Raw genomic sequence first — 21,354 nt, 5'->3', positions numbered from 1 at the left:
CGTTTCCAACATGCTAGCATTTGTTAGTGATTAGCTTTTCAGCAATACTATCGAGACTACATCTAAGTTCTAACCTTGGGTTTTAACTTTTTAATTATAATCTTGCTGCTGTCCTGAAGGTGCTGTTTGTGACTGCAGTACAATTCCCTGGATGCCCGTAACCATCTGTTTACTGTGCCCAAGTGACCATTCCTAACATATGTGTCTTGATAATGAGCCTTGGCAAGCTATTTGACTCTGGAAAGCATCAGAGCCCAACCTTGTTTTTTTCCCTCCCACCATGCACCCACACGCTTACTGGCACTGCAGACTGGGTAAAAATCTGGAGTGGAGTTCCTGGTGGTTTTTTCTTTGCGATTCCATTTGGGTTACGTTCTATGTTATCTCCTCCTCCTCCTCCCCCTCCTCCTGTTTATGTTGTCACTGTAGTCAAGCACACCACTGAAGGGGGAGAGCCCTTTTCACACAAGTGGAGGCTGAATAATGATCTGTCGGATATGATATATAGCTCAGAAATTGGTTGAACTAATGATATGTTATGAGTTCAGTGAAAGCCTTGCAAGTTTTACACGGCTTGTGTTCCAGCATGTTTTATTTGTAGAACGCCAGGAGGATCCACATCAAGTTCCCAGTTTTTGAGTAACTGTGCATAGTTCTACTCTTGCTCACACCACCACCCAAGCTCCCCTTTACTTCAGAGGGGGTAAATTTATAATCTTGGAGCAGCCATGTTATAATGTAGACTGCTTCCACTGAAAGTGGTTCTTGAATAGGCTGTTGAGGTATTTACAGAACATTCTATGGGGGGTATGCACCCATGTTGTTGAAATATATTCCCCCCACCCACCCACCCACCCACCCTTCCGGGCAGGCAGGCAGGCTTGCTTGCGGTCAAATTGCTTTTCTGCATTTTGTTTGCCTTGTTGTGCTTACTTTTATAATAGCTCCATCCAGCTGCTCTTCTAAATTCCCATGGTATCAGCTAGAATACCTTTAGGTCAGCAGACAGTAGGGCAGCGAGCAAAGTGAAATCCCAGTAGTATTAAATCTGAACATGTGTAAGTATGATGATTCAGGTCAAGCCATTGTACACTTCGGGCTTTTCATACCTTATTTATGTTAACAGCTTCCAGAAGCAGCCCTGTCCTGTGAATAAGATGGCACCTATGACTCCAAAGAGACACAGCTCCGCCTCAGCAGGTGGTTTCATTCCTGTCCCCCTCGTCCCTCCCCTGTCACCACCACCCCCAGGGGCAAGGTATGGGAACAAGGGTGGACCAATCAGGAGTTGCAACAATTACATTCCTGACTGTTGAACAGCTGTACCCCACACCGTTCCTGCAGTGGCACAGTTCTGATGTTGCTGCCAGTGTCATCAGTGTTGCTACTATCTATAAGCAGCATGAATCTGGAACAGAGGGAGCCCTTCAGATTTTGAAATTGCTTCCGCTGGAATAAGTTCTGCAATATAATGAGGTTTCCTGTTGTTTAACTGGGTTTCCATATTTACATCAAAGGTATAATGTTACAGCACCCACCAGTCGGGAGAAACCTAAGTTACTGGAGTTATAAAGGTTTAAAAGATATTTGGGTGTAGTTGCTGGCTAACTTACTTGTTGTTTATTTGGACCTGTGATGAGAACAGTAAAATCCTACCCATCAATAGATCTTTTTCTATACCCTAGCTACGACTGTAATACTACATTCTGCACTCTCATTTCCTTTTTTGTCTGCATTGTGCGCAAGAAACATTACTTTTCACTGTATGTTAATATGTGATAATAATAAATCAAATCAAATCAAGATTGCCCATCCTAGTGGATAAAGATGAGCAAATTTTTCCTTTAGTCGATAAATTTCCAAGAAAATATCAGCTTAAGTGACAGGCAGTAAATCAATTGAATTGTGAGAAATAATCAAATATGAATTTCATTGAATCAAGATCCAGATTTTTTAAAATTCCTTTTTTTTGTATGGGATGTGGGCATCGCTGGCTGGGCCACATTTATTGCCCATTCCTAACTGCACTCCATTTCAGAGGGCATTTGAGAGTCAACCATATTACTGTGAGTCTGGAGTCACATGTAGGCTAGACCCGACCAGGTAAGGATGGCAGATTTCCTTTCCTGAAGGATATTAGTGAACCAGATGGGTTTTTCCGACAATCGACAATGGTTTCATGGTCATCAGTAGATTCTTAATTCCAGATTTTTTTACATTGAATTTAAATCCCACCATCTGCCGTGGTGGGATTCAAATCCAGATCCCCAAAACGTTAGCTGAGCTGCTGCATTAATGGCCTAGCGATAATACGACTAGGCTGTCGCCCCTCCTAATAGCTGCATCTTAATTTGGAATTTCATTGAGACTTAAAAAGAACAAAGCACGTAATTGAATAAAAAGTGACACCGAGGGCCATTTATGCAGCTCCAGGTTGTTTGATTTTGTTGCTGTGCTACTGCTCAGGGTGCAAGAGTGTATGCCGCAAGGTGGGTTAGATGCTGGTTAGGAACCCCTCTTTTTGTGTGCCAGCCAAGGGAGTGGCCTCTCATGGGTGTCTGCGGAGCAGCAGAGCTGAGCCCGGTCCAATCCTTACATAGCCGCATTTGCAACAGAAGGTCACAACAGCAGTTGAGAAAAGAAAGCCAGACACTCTCCCCAGATAGGGAAACTTGGATCATGGCCCCCTTCCTTAGGCTCCCTTTGCACTTCCTAAAAGCTGAGTCAGTAGCATTGGTGGAGACCCGGGACCACGTTCCATCTGGGCTGCAGATGCTGCCTGTCGTAAAGCACCCAAGCAAGGATAGCGGAGTGGAGAATTGTATACGCTTAATTTGCTTTGAAATTTGTCAGTATAAGTTATGTGAAAATGTGAGCAGTATTGGATTTGAAAATTCAGCAGGGTGCAAATGGCTCCCCCATTGCACAAAACTTTCCTCTCATGGTATTTTTTTCAAATTTTCCTGTGTTGGCTCCTCCATTAAATATTGACACACTCCCAAGGACCTTCTGTTCTAAGTTCAGTGTCATATAACCAGAGGAAATTGGTGTGGTCATTGTAGAAAGCATTCTTTATTTGTACAAAGCAATAGAAATAACATCAACAAACAACATATCCCATAGGTACAGGGAGAAGGGAATGCCACATTTTTAAGATACTGTGTTCGTGCCACATTATGTCCACACTGGGCAGTCAGAAATGTAATGACCTTGTAAACCACGTTTTGAACTTAAATCCTCCGAGAAAAACTGAGCTGATTTATTGAGCATGTTGTCCTAAGCAACTCTCATGTTCCTCCTAGTGGCCACCTCAAGAACAACGAGTGGCAGTGTATCATTGAATACCTTGCTTCCCATTAACACCATCAAAATGGTGAATTTATTGGGAAATTAAAATCAAATGGATGTTAAAAAACTAAAGGAAGCTGGGCAATGTCTGAATTATGAATTATTGCAGCCCAGGAGAAGGCTGTTCAGCCAATCGCACTATATGTGCCAGCTCTTTGAATCATAAAATCGTAGCATCCCTACAGTGCAGGAGGAGGCCACTCAGCCCATCTAGCCTGCACCGATGGCAGTCCAACCCAGACTCTCCCCGTAACCCCATGTATTTACCCTGCTAATCCCCTGGGGGCAATTTAACATGGCCAATCAACCTATCTTCCACATCTTTGGAGTGCGGGAGGAAACCAGAGCATACGGAGGAAACCCATGCAGACACAAGGGGAACTTGACGTCTGCTTGGACTTATCGCCTGTCCTTTTCATAAACCCAGTATAGCTATTCTTGGTGGCAAATTAGATTACAATATAGGGGGACAGTTAGTGGTGGAACCAGGATTTTAGATTTGCAACCAATTTAATTACAGCCTTGCAGATTGGACTTAGTTGGGTAGGGTGTAACAAAATATGAAGGGCAGAGTAACAATATTCTGATTGAAGCTTCATGTCAGTACTCTGCAGAAAGTATGGCCGAACCATGTTGCCTTTCTGCAAAACGTTTTCTGTAATTAATTTCAACAGCGAAACAGACGCCCCCCCAAATAAAGTGAATTATTTTGCCAATATATGGGATCATATAGTTGAAACTGCAACCATATTAAGCATATAAGATTTTTGTTCATATTTAGAAAATTTTAAATCTGGTTTTTGAAGGTTCAGCACCCAAAACTATCCTGAAACTTTCAACCCTTCAGCAGATTCTCTTCATCCAGACTGCACCTGTGCCCCATTAGATCGCTGCTCAGAAGCTCCACACAGACTTCCTTCGGGACTTGAGCAGGTTACATTACAAGGATGGGTGGCATAGACTAGATCGTATTCTCCTGAGTATAGGATAACAAGGGCTAATCTAATTGAGGTATTTAATGATGGTTAAAGGAATTGATAGTGAGAACCTACTACCTCTTGTGCACAGTCCAGAACTTTAACATTTGTGCTTGCCGTTATGAGGCAGCTTCAGGAAGTACTTCACACACATTACTGTGCAAGTCCAGAATTCTAGAGGATGAATTACAGCAGAAGTTTAGAATTCTATTGATGCTGGGGATTCAATTGAAAAGTTCAAAACTGAGATTGGTAGATTTTTATTAAGCAAGGGTATTAAGAGTCATGGAACCAAAGTGAGTTGATTGAGTTAAAATACAGATTGACATGAAATAACTGAAGGGTGAACAGGCTCAAAATGGCTAAAAGTCTTACTACTTCATTTGTACTGTCTGTCTCATCTGGTGAAGATTAGTGGGAAGCCTTTAAAGACAACTCAAAAGAAATAGGGGGAAGAAGATGAAATATGAAGGTAAGCACGGTGGTGACCCTGGTTCAATTCCCAGCTTGGGTCACTGTCTGTGTGGAGTTTGCACATTCTCCCTGAGTCTGCGTGGGTTTCCTTGGGGTGCTCCGGTTTCCTCCCACACTCCAAAGATGTGTGGGTTAGACTGATTGGACGAAGTAAATTGCTCCTTAATGTCAGGGGGACTAGCAGGGTAAATACATGGGGATAGGGGCTGGGTGGTATTGTGGTCGGTGAAGATTCGTTGGACCAATTGGCCTCCTCCTGCACTATATGAATTCTATGATTCTAAGCTAGCGAGTAATATTAAAAAAAATTGCAAGAGTTTTTTAGACAAGAGTGGACATTCGACTGCTGGAAAATGATGATGCTGAGAAGTAGCAATGAGAAATGAAGGAATGGCAGAGGAGCTGAACTGGTAGTTCACAGTGGAAGACACCAGTAACATTTCAGTAATTCAGGAGAATCAAGGGGCAAAGGTGAGTATGGTGGTCATTACTAAGAAGAAGATGCTAGGGAAACGGAAAGATCTGAAGGTGGATAAATCACCTGGACCGGATGGACTAGATCCAGAGTTCTGAAGGAGATAGCTGAAGAGATAGTGGGGGCATTAGTGGTGAACTTTCACTAAGCACTGGAGTCAGGGAGAGTCCCAGAGGACTGGAAAATTGCTAATGTAACATCTCTGTTTATGGAGGGAGGAAGGCAAAAGGTGGTAAGTTACAGGCTGATTAGCCTAACTTTGATTGTTGGTAAGATTTTAGAATCCATTATTAAGCATGAGATTTTGGAATACTTGGAAATGCATGGTAAAATAGGATGAAGTCAGCATGGTTTCATCAAGGGGAGGTTATATCTGACAAATCTGTTAGAATTCTTTGAGGAAGTAACAAGCAGGGAGAGCCAGTGGATGGATGTTAACTGCTTGGATTTCCAGAAGGCCTTTGACAAGGTGCTGCACAGGAGGCTGCTGAGCAAGGTGTTAGAGGCAATCTACTAGCATGGATAGACACTAGAGATAAAAGGATCTTTTTCATGATGGCAGCCAGTGACTAGTGTAGTTCCGCAGGGATCAGTGTTGGGACCACAATTTTTCACTTTTTACATCAGTGATCTAGATGAAGGAACTAAGGGCATTGTGGCTAAGTTTGCAGATGATGCAAAGATAGATGGAGGGACAGGTAATATTGAGGAGATGGGGAGACTGCAGAAGGACTTGGAGAGGTTAGGACAGTGGGAAAAGAAGTGGCAGATGGAATACAATGTTGGAAAGTGTGAAGTTATGCACATTGGTAGGAAGAATAGAGGTGTAGACTGTCTTCTAAATGTGGAGAAAATTCAGAAATTGGAAGCGCAAAGGGATTTGGGAGCCCTAATTCAGGATTCTCTTAAGGTTAACTTGCAGGTTGAGTTGGTAGTTAGGAAGGCAACTGCAAAGTTAGCACTCATTTCAAGAGGACTAGAATACAAGTGCAGGGATGTACTGCTGAGGCTTTATAAGGCTCTGGTCAGACCACATTTGAAGTATTGTGAACAATTTTGGACTCCATATCTAAGGAAGGATGTGCTGGCCTTGGAGATCATCCCAAGGAGGTTCATGAGAATGGTCTCAGGAGTGAAAAGCTTGATGTATGAGGAGTGTTTGAAGATTCTCGGTCCATACTTGATGGGGTTTAGAAGGATGAGGGGGGAATCTCATTAAATCTTGCAGAATACTATAAGGCCTGCGTAGAGTGGACATGGGGAAGATGTTTTCATTAGTAAGCGAGACTAGAATCCGAGTGCACAGCCTCAGAATAAAAGGACAATCCTTTAGAACCGAGATGAGGAAGAATTTCTTCTGCCAGAGGGTGTGAATTTGTGGAATTCATTGCCATAGAAGGCTGTGCAGGCCAGGTCCTTGACCGTATTTAAGACAGGGATAGATAGGTTCATGATTGGTAAAGGGATCAAAGGTTACGGGGAAAAGACAGGAGAAAGGGGTTGAGAAACTTATCAGCCATGATTTGAATGGTGGAGCAGACTCAAAGGGCTGAAACTGCTCCTATATCTTATGATCTTATGGACACTTCCACGATTTCTTCCTATCCAATATTAAACTCCTGATAACCAGTTAGTGAAGGATCAAATCTGAGCTCATCTTCACTCAGCTTATGTTTATTCATGGAGTGAAACATTATAAGCATATAGTTATAGAGGTGTAAAGCATGGAAACAGGCCCTTGGGCTAGTTTTTTTTTTAACCATTAAGCTAGTCCCAATTGCCTGCATTTGGCCCACGTCCCTCTATACCCAACTTATCCATGTAACTGTCTAAATGCTTTTTTAAAGACCAAATTGTACCCGCCTCTACTGCTACCTCTGGCAGCTCATTTCAGACATTTACCAACCTCTGTGTGAAAAAAATACCCCTCTGGATCCTTTTGTATCTCTCCCCGCTCACCTTAAACTAGTTTTAGACTCTCCTACCTTTGGGGAAAGATGTTGACTGTCTACCTTCTCATTATTTTATAGACCTTTATAAGATCACCCCTAAGCCTCCTACATTCCAGGGAGAAAACTCCTAATGTATCCAGCCTCTCCTTATAATTCAAACCGTCAAGTCCTGGTCGCATCCTAGTATATCTTTTCTGCATTCTTTCTAGTTTAATAGAGGTATCCAATTAGTTCCACTCCTTTGCTCTTTCCCCATAGCCCTGCAATTGTATTTTCCCTTTTTCTCGTTGCAATCCCGTTTCCTTTTGAAAATTATCTCTGTATTCTGGAACTATAAGTCCGAGTTCAACCATCACCCTTCCTTCATCAATAAAAGTCTCTTTGTTTTGCTTTCTGAGTCTCTTTATCTATGCTCCAGTCACAACCCAATTAATTTCCGAATTAACATTGGAATTAACAATTAACATACGAAACCTTTTTCGGATTTAACAATTAACATCCAAAACCTTTCCCCTAAAACTTGTGCAATATTGAAAGTTGTGTTGTCTGTTACAATGCCCAGTGTTTCATCTGTGGTTTTCCAGTTAAATCCTCTACAGGTCTCAGTCTCTCTCAGATTCCATCACATTTCTTTACATCTAAAATTTTAAAGTGGGCCAACATCTCTTACTCTGCATCAAATTATAAAAGTTAGCTTTGCAAATAAAAGCTTTTCATCTCCAATCTATCACGGTTGTAACTTGAAAACCTTTATATCTTCAGGGTTTTAGTAGCTACATTAAGCAAGCCATCAACTGGCAAACATTGCAAGAATCATTGAATCCCACAGTGGAGAAGGAGACTATTCAGCCCATTGAGTCTACACTAACCACAGTCCCACCCAGACCCCATCACCACAACCCCAGCTAGTCCTAACATTAAGGGGCAATGTAGCGCAGTCAATCCACCTAACCCACACATCTTTATTGTACCTTTAAGTTCATTGGAGTTCTACCATGTAACTCCCTTCTACTCGTATCAAATGAATATTTACGTGAAGAATTCCTAATGAAATTTAGTGCAAAGAAGTGTAAAGTAAAGCATTTTGGTAGGAAGAGTGAGGCGAGGCAATATGAAATAAATGTTACCATACTAAAAGAAGCGCATGAGTAGCGGTTGCGTATGCATAAATCACTGAAAGGGGACTTGCCAGTGTGAGAAACTTGTTAAATGGGATTCTGTGCTTTATAAATAGAAAAGAAAGGAGGTTATTATGAAACAAAAGCAGAAAATACTGGAAATATACTGGAAGAAACAATACTTTTCATTGTGTGCTAATAAATGTGACAAATCAAATCAAAAATATTCAGCAGGTCTGGCATCATCTGTGGAGAGAGAAATAGTTAATGTTTCATGTCTCTGACCTTTCGCAAGAGCCTTCAAAGTTGTGATGAACTACTGGTTCGTCTGCGTTGGATTGTTGTGCCTAATTCTGGACGCTGCACTTTGGGAAGAATGACAAGACTTTAGAAGTGCTTCCAGGGACGAGGGACTTAATTTACTAGGGTAAATTAGAGATTAGAGGGATCAGGACAGAGTTGACAGAGAGAAACTCTTCCCATTGGCAGAAGTGTCAAGAACCAGAGGGCACAAATTGAAGATGATTAGCAAAAAAAAATCCGATATTTTTATGCTGTGAGTGATTAGCATCTGAAATGCAGTGCCTGGAAATGTGGTGGAGGCAGATTCAAATGTGGCCTTCAAATTGGAACTGGATAAGCAGCCGAAAAGAGAGTGTTTGCTGAGCTACAGGGAATGGGTGAGGCAATGCAACTGGTTGAATTGCTGTTGGAGGGAGCTGGCAGTCTTGGGACTGAAATGACAGCTCAAAAGTTTACCATTTGCAAATGTTCACCGTATCATCACCAGTGTTCTCCATCGCTGCTCAGCAAATCGGGGATGTGCTGTGCAGTGAAAAAATACGCTGTACATGTGCTGCGGTCCCTTTAAGATAGGTGCTTTCACAACAATCTTAAAGGGGCCGTGCAATGCAAGAAATAAGTCATGCAAAGCGTGGGGAAACTTGAGGGAATATTGATCAGCATGCCTGGAGAAGTAGACAAACTTGGGGAATGAAAGGAACACTTTCACTAGCCTGGATATTGCATAGCTATAGAAAAGTTCAAATAAGAATGTGAATTTTTGATTTAACAAAATAGGTTTGGTTGACTTTTTTTTAGTTCTCCAACCCATCAATCCTCTGAATTTTAAAAAAAGTCTTCTACCTTGCTTTTTGCTTTTTCTCGGTGATCTTAAATTAATGCCATCTAGTTATTAGCTTATCAAGTAAGGGAAATACTCTTCCCCAGTTTACCTTCTTAAAGCCCCACATAATTTTATCTCCAGCTTTTTTCTTATGGCAAAAAGTGTCCCAATTTTTCTAGTTTCTTCTCATCCCTTATATCTTAATGACTTTCTTTCTGCATTCCTGCTAATGTAAAATCCCAAAACTGCACACAATATTCCAACTCTAAATATATAAATTATTTGTATAGACTTCTGTGTGACCCTTTATTTTCCCATTTCGCGATCCTACGAATAAGATTTTCAAAGCCTAATCACCTTATTCTCCCACTTTTGAAGATTTGTGAATCCTGCTCCTTTTCAAACATGTAACAACTAATTCTGTCATTGCTCTACGCAGCCTTATTGTTCCTTGTATGATAGTAACAGCACACACTGCTCTTCGGTTTTCGGTTTCTCTTTAACTGTCACATTTCTCCTGTAAACAGCTTTTTGAGAAATGTTTCTTCTCTGCTTTCCTCCTCACTTTCAAACATGTGGTGGTGATCTGGGAAAATTTTGTGCATGTTGAGTCAAGCTTGAAGAGGTTGGATTAAATCCCTCGCTCCACCCTGCCACGATCCCCAGGCAAGATGATCTGGGGCTGCGGTGTGTCATTTAAATTATATGCAGTATTGCATAGTAGCAGAGTGTTTTTTTTTTCCCCCCCCATCTCATCCAGGCAGTGAAATGTAGCTTCCTCGGTGGTTGAGTTGATAAAGGTAGCATGTTACTGAGTCATAGACGTTCCTAGTCTGTGCTGAATTAGCTAGTAGTTTAGATTGACTTATAGAGGATGCAGTTGTCCTTGGTTTTTTTTTCTCTCTTTGTACTTGATGAAGGGGAAAATTAATTATGGTCTCTGCTCATAATTATAATCACTGTCCAGTGATCATTGTTTGCAAGGTGACAGAATTAAGTGGTACAGTACGCCACAGTGCTCCCAAGAAAAAACTCCCCAGATTGCCACCTCTTGGCTGTATTCAGTGCCACTTTTGAGAATTGGGCGCCTATAGAGGGGTTGGAATTGTTTTTCCTCCTTCTGCGGAATTCATTTCCACGGGAAGTAGTTGATGCCAAAACATTGAATGTGTTCAAGAGATGGCTAGATATAGAATTTGTGGGAGAATGGGAACAAAAGTTATTGGGAGAAAGCAGGATTAGGCTATTGAGTTGGACGATCTGCCATGATCACAGTGAATGGTGGAGCAGGCCTGAAGGCCAAATAGCAGCCTCCTATCTATGTTTCTAGTGTAACAACAATGGAAATGTGCATTAACATAGCACCTGTAACATTGTAAAAAGTCCCAAGGTGCTTTGCTGGATCAATATCAAATAAAAGTTGACATTGCTGTTTCAGAGTCACCCTCCAACTTCCAACAGTTAATATCTTCTGTGAGGAATGGCTGAAGTTGGATTCGCGGTACTGGAAGATAACCAGCAACTGTAGAACTGTCAGGTGTGGCGAGAAAATCCAGAGGCTTTACTTTAAATAAAGGATGGTGACATATTTCCCAATCAAAGGGAAAGATTAATGTGTGAACCTGCCTGGCCGCTCCTGTGGACGCAGTCATTATGTTGCACTTGTTGATACATTGCTGGCACTGGTGGTGGGAGAGTGCAGTTAAGCTGCTTAATCAAACCTGGGCTTCATGCACTTGCAGTCAAGCACACAAATCAGCCAGGCATAAACAGGTGTTGTTTTTTAACTGATGAAGTAGTTTAGTCCAGAAAGCCAGCGTTCTGGTAGATCAGTGCAGAATTTGATGTTAGGGCAGTCTCAGTTGTAGTGATGCTTAGAGCTATTTTACACTAATGTAAAGCACAGCTTCATTACATTGGTGACCGAGTGCGGATGTACAGCTGAGCCACATTGCTTCCTTGTTTCCAGAGTTAGTTGATCCCAGCCAGTGGAGCACAGTGGTACAACTGGCCACAGCACTCCTGAGGGAAACAAAACAGATTTTCTACCTCTGCTATCATTATTCAGTGCCATTTTGGGGATTTGCATAGTTGTAGACATTGAGGTTGGACTCGAGGTCGTCTTTTTACTGCTGTGGTATAACAACACGTGTATTTATGTAGCACCTTTAACATTGTTTAAAAATTCCCAAAGTTCTTCACTTTGATTTGATTTATTATTGTCACATAGAGTCATAAGGTTTACAGCATGGAAACAGGCCCTTCGGCCCAACTTATCCATGTCACCCTCTTTTTAAACCCCTAAGGTAGTCCCAATTGCCCGCATTTGGTCCCTATCCCTCTATACCCATTTTACCCATATAACTGTCTAATTGCTTTTTAAAACACAAAATTGTAGCCACCTCTTCTATTACCTCTGACAGCTTGTTCCAGACACTCACCGTTCTTTGTGAAAAAATTGCCTCTCTGGACATTTTTATACCTCTCACCGTAAACCTTTGCCTTCTACTTTTAGACTCCTCTACCTTTGAGAAAAGATATTGATTGTCTAGCTGATCTAGCCCCTCATTATTTTATAGGCTTCTACAAGATCACCCCTCAGCCTTCTACGCACCAGAGAAAGAAGTCCCAATCTATCCAGCCTCTCCTTATAGCTCAAACCATCAAGTACCTGTAGCACTGTATTCGTATATAGTGAAAAGTATTGTTTCTTTCATGCTATACAGACTAGACATACCATTCATAGAGAAGGAAAGAAGAGAGTGCAGAATGTAGTGTTACAATCATTGTGGAGGTGTAGAGAAAGATCAACTCAGTGCAAGGTAGGTCCATTCAAAAGTCTGATGGCAGCAGGGAAGAAGCTATTCTTAAGTCAGTTGGTATATGACCTCAGACTTACGTATCTTTTTCCTGATGGAAGAAGGTGGAAGAGAGTATATCTGGCGTGCGCAGAGTCCTTAATTATGCTGGCTGCTTTTCCAAAGCAGCGAGAAGTGTAGACAGTCAATGGATGGGAGGCTGGTTTGCATGATGGATTGGGCTACATTCACAACTCTTTGTAGTTACTTTCCATCTTGGGCCGAGCAGGAGCCTTACTAAGCCGTGATACAATCTGAAAGAATGCTGTTAATGGTGCGTCTCTAAAAGTTGGTGAGTGTTGTAGTGGACATGCTGAATTCTTTAATCTTCTGAGAAAGTAGAGGCGTTGGTGGGCTTTCTTAACTATGGGTGTTGTAACACTATACTTATAGTTGTCATAGGACCATTACCAAACAGAAGTTGACAGTGAGCCCACATGAAATGTTGGGAGTAGGCAGTCAAAATTTAGCTCAAAGCTAGGGTTTTGAAGTGTGACTTAAAAAAATTCAGAAGTTTAGGATGGGAATCCAGAGCTTATGACCCCAGCGACTGAAGGCACAGCCCCCAAAGTAGTGATTAAAACCAGGAATGTGCAAGAGGCCAGAGCTGGAGCAGTGCGGAGATCTCAGAGCATTGTATGGCTTGAGGACGTTACAGAGATGGGTGGCCTGATAACATTCATATTCTAAGCTAATGGATACTTGAGTTAACCATCTGTGTACGAGGGAGATCTTCAGTGACAGCATTTATACCACTGAGTTGCCTGAATTTGTAGGTTCGTAGTCGTTAATCTGAAGAAGCGGGTATACTAATTTGGACGTTTACAAATGTTGCAGAATGTATTTGTTAATATGCACAGTTTTTGGTTGTAAATCATTTTGTGTGTGCTTATCCTGTACCTTGCTCCTCAGTAGCATAACGTGAACTCATTATGTTTTGCTAATCTCAATGGTGGTGGGCGGGGGAGGAAGAGTTTAACTGGAGGGCAAGTCACTTGAGGCTATTATTGCACATCCTGGAACAGGACTCCCAAGTTTACACGTTTCCCTAATGGTGGAAAGGGGTGGGGGGAGTGAATTCAGCTCTAGACGTGGAAAGATCTGGCCATTTATTGGAAGATTGCATTTAAATGTCACGTGAAGTCCATTAACCATCTGGATATCTTGCACCTTAGAAGGGGCTTTGAACAGACAAGTTGAGCTGTCCCAAGGTGAGGAATTAATTATAAAGTTACATTGGTAAATAATGGACAATTGTCTCAATTTAAGTAACGTCCCCAACTTTCCTGGCAGGGGTAAAACGGCGATCAGTCAGAGGACAAGGCTAAGCCTTTTGCATTTGTTGTGTTGACACCTGTGATTCTGCTTTCCCTAAGCTAGGATAAAGTAAAAGATCAAGAAGGGTTAAATCGAGGCTTTACCCGATGCAATTTTTAAAGCCATCTTGGCCTTTTTGGCTCAGATGAAGCGTTAGATCAAGCCTGGGAGGGACTGCAATGCCTCACCCTGTCAGCTTGAAGATGGAATGTAATGCCTTATTTTGTCAGCTTAAATCTGGTTTGCCCCTCATGTGGGGACAGTGATTGGATTTAATTTGAATTGTCTTAAGTACCAAAAGATACCAAAAAAGGCGGGGGTGGAATTACCTTATCGTCGGATTACCCAGTGTTCATTTCTTACTCTGCATTTGCACAATAAACTGCAACATCATCAGTTTCATTAGCACTATTTTAATTCTTGGGATCTGGGTGTCACTGGCAAGGACAGCATTTGTTGCCCATCCTGAGGTGGCTTGTTAAGCCATTTCAGAGGACAGTTAAGAGTCAGCTACAGTACTGTGGGTCTGGAGTCACACGTAAGCCAGGTAAGGACAACAGATTGCAATAGTGAACCTGATGGATTTTACAACAACCTAATAGTTCCACGTTTACCATTACTGGGACTAGCTTTACATTCCAGTTTATTAGTTGAATTTAAATTTCATCAGCTGCCCTGATGGGATTTGAATCAGTGTTCTGACAGTGCTAGCTCTCTTACTAACCCAGTGACATAACCACTACATCACTTACTATTGTTGGTTAAATCTCAACTTGGGGCCTGAGTTGCCTGTAACTCAAAGTGGCACAAGCTTCCTTCATGGCAACGTTGAGACAGTATGGTGGACAGTGGCTATCATTATTGCCTCACAGCTCCAGTAATCCAGGTTCAGTTCTGCTAACTTGTCCCTTAGTGTCCCAAAGTGTGTGGGTTAGATAGATTAGCCATGGTAAATGCATGGGGTTATGTAGATAGGGCAAGGAGAGAGCCTGGGTAAGATACCCTGTCAGAGAGTTGGTGCAGATCTGATGGGCCAAATGGCTTCTTCTGCACTGTTGGGATTCTATGAACGCTATTTGTATTGTAAATGTAGTCAGTATAGCTAGTTCATATTGTGGCAATGAAAAATACAAAGGGCTGGAATAAATTTGGCCAGGTTTTTGCATTTCTCTGACATACTTACACAAAGTAAATGTTTCCATAGTATTATTGCAAGCAGTCATGAAATCTTTGAAATATGCATTTTGAATAAGTGCCCACAGCCAAAATCCAATGAGGAACTTCTTACATTGGGATTAACAGCCATGTGTATATGGATGACCTTGGGCACATTTATTTTGTCAAGTGACAAGTTAGACTTATTCCAGTAAACGTTGCCACCTGCATCCTGTTTCATACAAAGTCTGGCACTAGATTCCTAACCCTCAACTACATTGAATTCGGATTACCACCTCTTGTTTATAAACGTTGTTATGGTCTCGCTGCATTTGCCTCTCCAGCTTCTTCAGTCCCACCCACCAGCTTGCACCCTCTGATTTGCTGGAAGCCCTGTGTGCATCTTCCCTCTTTCTTCCACCATATTGGCAGTAACAGAGCTTAGCTTAGAACTGGAATGATTTCTAAACTGCTAAACCCTGAAGCCTCGCCACCTCTGATCGCCTTCAATCACCTGCTCTATCTCTTATCTTAATACCTTCTGGGCTGTCTAGTTGCCTTTCTCTGTTCCCTTGTGAAGTGTGTTGGACATAACTCCCTGACCATCTGAATGCAAGTAGATAAAGCTATAAAGAAATGGCACAGATTTTTGAGTTTTAAAACTGAGGCAAGAAGTATTGCTAAAATAAGTTTTTTTTTGAGTTTATTTATTATTAGTCATAAGTAAGCTTACATTAAGTGGCAATGAAGTTACTGTGAAAATCCCCTAGTCGCCACACCGACACCTGTTCGGGTACACTGAGGGAGAATTTAGCACGGCTAGTGCAGCTAACCAGCAATCTTTTGAACTGTGGGGGGAATTCAGGGGCGCCTGGAGGAAACCCATGCAGACACGGGGAGAATGTGCAAACTCCACACAGACAGTGACCTAAGCCGGGAATCGAACCCAGCTCCCTGGCGCTGAGAGGTAGCACTGCTAACCACTGTGCCACCATGCTGCCCATAGTTCAAAATTGTTCCAAGCAATGGTTAGGTCATAATTAGTTGTTTTTTTGGCCATTCAGGTCTAGAAAGAACATTAAAAGTCTTTGCTAGGTGGACCACTGCATTATTTTAGGAAGAAATGAATGAATATTTGAAGCAGTGGGATATAGTTGGATTAAATTTACTGTTGCAAAAAATTGGCACAAGTGGGCTGAATGGCCTTGTTCACTCAAATGTCAAGACATTTCGTTGGATCAGTTACCTTTTGGTATTGTGGGTTTTCTGTTGCATTTATTATTCCTTTCTACAGGTCACATGTCTGACGTGCAACTACAAGTCCAACACCATTGAACCATTTTGGGATCTTTCGCTGGAGTTTCCAGAGCGTTATCATTGTCTTCAGAAGGGTGCTACTCAGCTTAAAGAATGCACGCTGACGGAAATGCTGGCAAAGTTTACAGAAACAGAGGCTTTGGAAGGGAGGATTTATGCTTGCGACCAGTGCAACAGTAAGTAATGATCTATTAAATGAGCTTTCCTCTCAGTTGAACACCTTGTTGACGCTCACTATCTTTGCTTCCATCCCTGGTGAATTTCTAGCGAGATATGGCACCTGTGTAATGGTTCTACTCTTGTCTGTGCCTCCACAGTGTGTGGACAGACAGTCTGCACCCAACCCTGTTGGAAAAGCAACCATGATCACTAAATGAAAACTTTGAAGCAGCAGTGCTAACCGCTGTGTGACCGTGCCACCCTAGAGCAAACTTCTAAAGCATTGTCATAAATCGAACAGTGGTGTAGATTGGAGGAAATCTGCATTTGCCCTGCATGCTGTTCTGGTAGTCCTTGTGCTTCTCACGTTAAAAGGGCTAATTGTTGATCTTTTTTAACTGAAAGTCTGATTAATGCGATATTAAATAGAGATAAGCTTGTGTGATGCATAAACACCAGCATACGGTGGTTGGACCAAATAGCCTGTTTCTGTGCTGTGGGTTCTATGTAATCCTGCTTAATTATTTCTCAGGTAAGCGACGAAAATCCTCACCAAAGCCCCTCGTCCTGACAGAAGCTCAAAAACAGCTAATGATATACAGACTACCTCAGGTCCTCCGTCTGCACCTTAAAAGATTCAGGTAGGATGAATTTGCTGCAGCTTCAAGGAATTGTTTTAATGTCCATTGACAGTTATGGCAGATGCCAATTTTTGTTAGTTGTTCTTTTTAATCTTAATTCATGAGTTAGCTGTGACTAAGGAACAACATACTCATCTCTGAGTCAGAAGGTTGTGTATTCAGTCACCAGCCCAGAAACATAAGCTCAGAATTTTAGCCTGGTTCTCCATTATCACCTGGAAGTAGCATTGTCCTTTCGAAAGTGCTGTTTTTTGGATTTGATAAACAGTGTTTAAAGTTTGTTTATTTACTAATTAATGCCACAACTAGGTTTACATTAATGCTGCAATGAAATTACTGTGAAAATTCCCAAGTCGCCATGCTCCAGCGGCTGTTTGGGTACACCGAGGGAGAATTTAGCATGGGCAGTGCACCTAACCAGCATGTCTTTTGGACTGTGGGAGGAAACCGGAGCACCCGGAGTAAACCACAGAGAGAGTGTGCAGACTCTGCACAGGCAGTGATCCAAGCTGGGAATCAAACCTGGGTCCTTGGAGCTGTGAGGCAAGAGTGCTAACCACTGTGCCAATGTTTGCTATTTTGGGTGGAAGTAAGCAATGCCTTGGCAGTACTTCAGAGAAGAACAGGAAGTTATCTCTGGTGCTGTGGCCATTGCTTATTCCTTGATCGTTATCTGTCACTATCACCTTATGGGAGTTGCTGTATGCCATGTTTTCTCTTTTAGAACAGTGAACTACACTCCATTGGCTGAGGTAGTGAAAGACTCTAAATAAATGCAGGTTTGTCTTTCTTCATTGTATTTTCCACAAAAGGGACTTCACTTTGATTTGATGATCCAAAAGAATGGTCTTAGCCCATTGACGTTTAGGAGAATAGGACGTGATCCCACTGAAACGTGCAAGATCCTGAGGGGATTTGAAAGGTGGATACTGGGAATATTTTTCCTCTCGTGAAGGGAGGCTAGTACAAGGGGGTGCAGTTTTTAAAAATAGGAGGTCTCCCTTTCAGGATAGAGACAAGAATTTATTTTCGCTTAGATGGTTGTTAGTCTGTGGAGTTCTCTTCCTCCACTCGCATTCCCTGTCTTCCACCTCAGAAAATTCCCCACTACTGCAGGCGCTCAGGCCTCATGCTGACTGAAGCCACTCACCTTCACAGTGGTCACTGGTCTTCCAATCACAGAATTTCTTTCCTGCATTGATCAGCAGCATACACGGGAGAGAAATGGCCCCTTATTGGAGAAGCCCTATAATTTGAACTCTGTAGGGGAACAGGGAGGCACGATGGGCTAAATTGTGACCTGTAGGCCAAATGTTGGACAACCCTGCCCTAGCCTTTTCCACCTTTACAATGTTTTTTCTAGATCTTTAAACCTATCCAATACTGGCCTTTTGCAGTGCTGTTTTTAATTGCTCTTCCATTGCCAGCTGTGTTTTTAGGTACTTTTGTCCCAAACTCGGGAATTCCCTCACTAAGCCTCTTCACCTCTCTCTCCTTATAAGATACTAGTAAAAACCCATCTCTTTTAATCAAACTTCAGTTATCTGCTTGTGAATTTCCTTCAGTGGCTCAGTGTCAAATATATATTGATAGTGCCCTTGTTTAGCACCTTCACATGCCTTCCTATATCATGTGTGCTATATAAATAGGAAAAATATCTAGAACAGGTGTTCCCAAACTGGGGGTCTGCTGGAGCCTGTGTGGGGGATCCATGGCAAAACAAGCAACGACAGCGGAGTGCTGGCAAGAGATAATCTCCAAACAAAACTTCGAGTGGGTACTGGCTGTGAGGGGAGGGAGTGGAGTGTGTGTCCAGAGTGAGCCACAGAGAAGGTAGACAGTGGAGTAGACCTCAAAGCAAGAGAGTGATAGTGTGTGCAAGAGAGGGTGTAGAATGTATGTTTGCATTAGCTGCAAAGAAGTGTGGTCGGGCAGCAACTGAGTGTGTGAAACACATGGATGAACAGGCCAACCTGTAAGTTGTGTGTATGTATGCACAGTTCCACAGCAATCTGCGAACAACCGCACAGCGGAACAAAATTAGAGGGAATGTTTCGTGAGCGTTGGCGACTCTGCAGTCCCTTGTTCAAATATCCATTATTTGTGTGTGTCCCTTTGACAGTGAGCGTGGTGCTGAACACTGGGCATCACCAAGCTATTCATCTATAGAATGCATCACAGTCCAGGCTTATTCTTCCTCACTGTACATGCACGCTTTCTACCAGGACCGCAGAACCACAATCAGGCAATATTATCTTGGCTGATTTGATTTTTTTTTTCTAGTATTTGTTGCAGCTTTTCCTACTGCAGGCTGATGAGTTCAGTTGTACTGTCTGTAACCCTACTGTGGCTGCAATAACATGCCCAGCACACACCATATAGGTTGAAACTTTTGCCTTGTTATTATAATGAACTGTTTTATTTAAGCTAATAAAATGCTGACTTTTATCTAGTTATCTTGTATAGATTGTAAGCATTTTTTACAGGGAATTGATGTACTGTACTCGTGTTCCTTATTTCCCTCTTGATGCAGCTACTGTGTTTTTAGGTGGTCTGGCCGCAACCATCGTGAGAAGATAGGGGTGCATGTGAACTTTGACCAGGTATTAAACATGGAGCCTTACTGCTGCAGGGACTCTTCCTCCACTCTTGGCAAGGAAAGCTTCATTTATGACCTCTCAGCTGTGGTGATGCATCATGGAAAAGGATTTGGCTCAGGACACTATACCGCATACTGCTACAACACAGAAGGAGGTCAGTTTTACTCTAAGCAAAAGTAAGAAAGGGTCATAAAGACTCCCATCTCTAGGTGTTTGGAGTCACAGTGAGCAAATGCTCTTCCCTCCCTCCTAACTGAAAGCTTCTATATAAGTTTCTCAATTTGTACTGAGTTAGCTGATGTCAGCAGGATTGATTACTATGGTGGGTACACACAGTAAGAAGTCTCACGACACCAGGTTAAAGTCCAACAGGTTTACTTGGTAGTGAAGGATCCTCTTGGAGAGAGTGATCATTGCATGGTGGAGTTTCTGTTGCAGATGGAGGAGGAGAAAGTGGGTTCCCGGACACGCGTCCTTTGTTTGAATAGAGGGGAGTATGGTAGGATGAGAGAAGAATTGGCGAATGTGGACTGGGGGAGCACGTTGGAAGGTAGGTCTGCTGAGGAGCAGTGGAGGATCTTTAAGGAGATCTTTCTTGGTGCTCAGCAGAAATTTATTCCGATGGTCAAAAAGGACAGTAGGAGGAGAGGTAATAAGCCGTGGATAACAAAGGAGGTGAAGGAAAGTGTTAAATTAAAAGCGGAGGAATTTAGAGTAGCTAAGAGCAGTGGGCGAGAAGAGGATTGGGAAAGGTTTAAATGTCAACAAAGATTGACAAAGAAGTTGATAAAGGAGGGTAGGAGAAGCTATGAAGCTGGGCTAGCGCTTAATATAAAAAAGGATAGCAAGAGTTTTTATAAATATATAAAAAGGAAGAGGCTGGCTAGGGTGAACGTTGGTCCTTTAGAGGATGAGAAAGGGGACCTAGTGGTAGGGGATGGGGATATGGCTAAGGTATTGAATAACTTTTTTGTTTCTGTCTTCACGGAGGAGGACGTGAATAATTTGCCGGGTGTTAGCGATGGAAAGGTGGTAGGACTGGAGGGTCTTAATGACATTACTGTTACTAGAGAGGTGGTGCTCGACAGACTGGAGGGGCTGATTGTGGACAAGTCCCCAGGACCGGATGGAATGCATCCGAGGGTTCTGAAAGAAATGGCGGAGGTTATAGTGGATGCCTTGGTGGTTATTTTCCAGACGTCGCTGGATTCCGGGGAAGTGCCGGAAGATTGGAAAACGGCTAATGTTACGCCGTTGTTTAAGAAGGGTGCCAGGCAAAAGGCAGGGAATTATAGGCCGGTTAGTTTAACGTCTGTGGTAGGTAAAATGTTGGAATCCGTCATTAAGGAGGAAATTGCGAGGCATCTTGAAGGGAATTGCTTGATAGGGCAGACGCAACACGGTTTCATTAAAGGGAAGTCGTGTCTGACAAATTTACTGGAGTTCTATGAGGATGTGTCTAGGGCAGTGGATAGAGGAGAGCCGGTGGATGTGGTCTTTCTGGATTTTCAGAAGGCGTTTGACAAGGTACCTCACAAGAGGTTATTGCAGAAGGTCAGGGGACATGGAGTTGGGGGTAGGGTGTTAGCGTGGATAGAGGATTGGTTGTCAAATAGGAGGCAGAGAGTGGGGGTCAATGGGTGCTATTCGGATTGGCGGTTGGTGACTAGTGGGGTGCCCCAGGGGTCGGTGCTGGGGCCTCAGCTATTTACCATTTATATAGATGATCTGGAGGAGGGAACCGAGTGCAGGGTGTCGAAATTTGCTGATGACACCAAGATTGGGGGAAAGGCAAATTGTGTGGAGGGTGTGGAGAGTCTGCAGAAGGATCTAGATA

General features: G+C 42.6%; 1 protein-coding gene across 3 annotated transcripts in view; it reads left to right on the top strand.

Annotated features, from left to right (window-relative positions):
- The window catches only part of LOC145356915 (ubiquitin carboxyl-terminal hydrolase 49-like), a 75,323-nt gene that overhangs the window by 40,043 nt on the left and 13,926 nt on the right, over positions 1-21,354 (top strand). For 2 of the 3 annotated variants that reach the window (XM_080209914.1, XM_080209915.1), the window contains exons 4-6: positions 16,095-16,293; positions 16,809-16,917; positions 19,451-19,671. In XM_080209914.1, coding sequence (XP_080066040.1) covers positions 16,095-16,293; positions 16,809-16,917; positions 19,451-19,671 — 529 coding nt within the window. The remainder of the gene's footprint in view (positions 1-16,094; positions 16,294-16,808; positions 16,918-19,450; positions 19,672-21,354) is intronic. The other variant, XM_080209916.1, reaches the window with a different exon arrangement.

The sequence above is a fragment of the Carcharhinus amblyrhynchos genome, chromosome 22 (genome assembly GCF_965287045.1).
Source record: "Carcharhinus amblyrhynchos chromosome 22, sCarAmb.v2.hapA, whole genome shotgun sequence".
NCBI classification, from domain to species: Eukaryota; Metazoa; Chordata; class Chondrichthyes; order Carcharhiniformes; family Carcharhinidae; genus Carcharhinus; species Carcharhinus amblyrhynchos.
The sequence above is the reverse complement of the archived record's forward strand: the minus strand, read 5'-3'. Positions and strand labels throughout refer to the sequence as shown.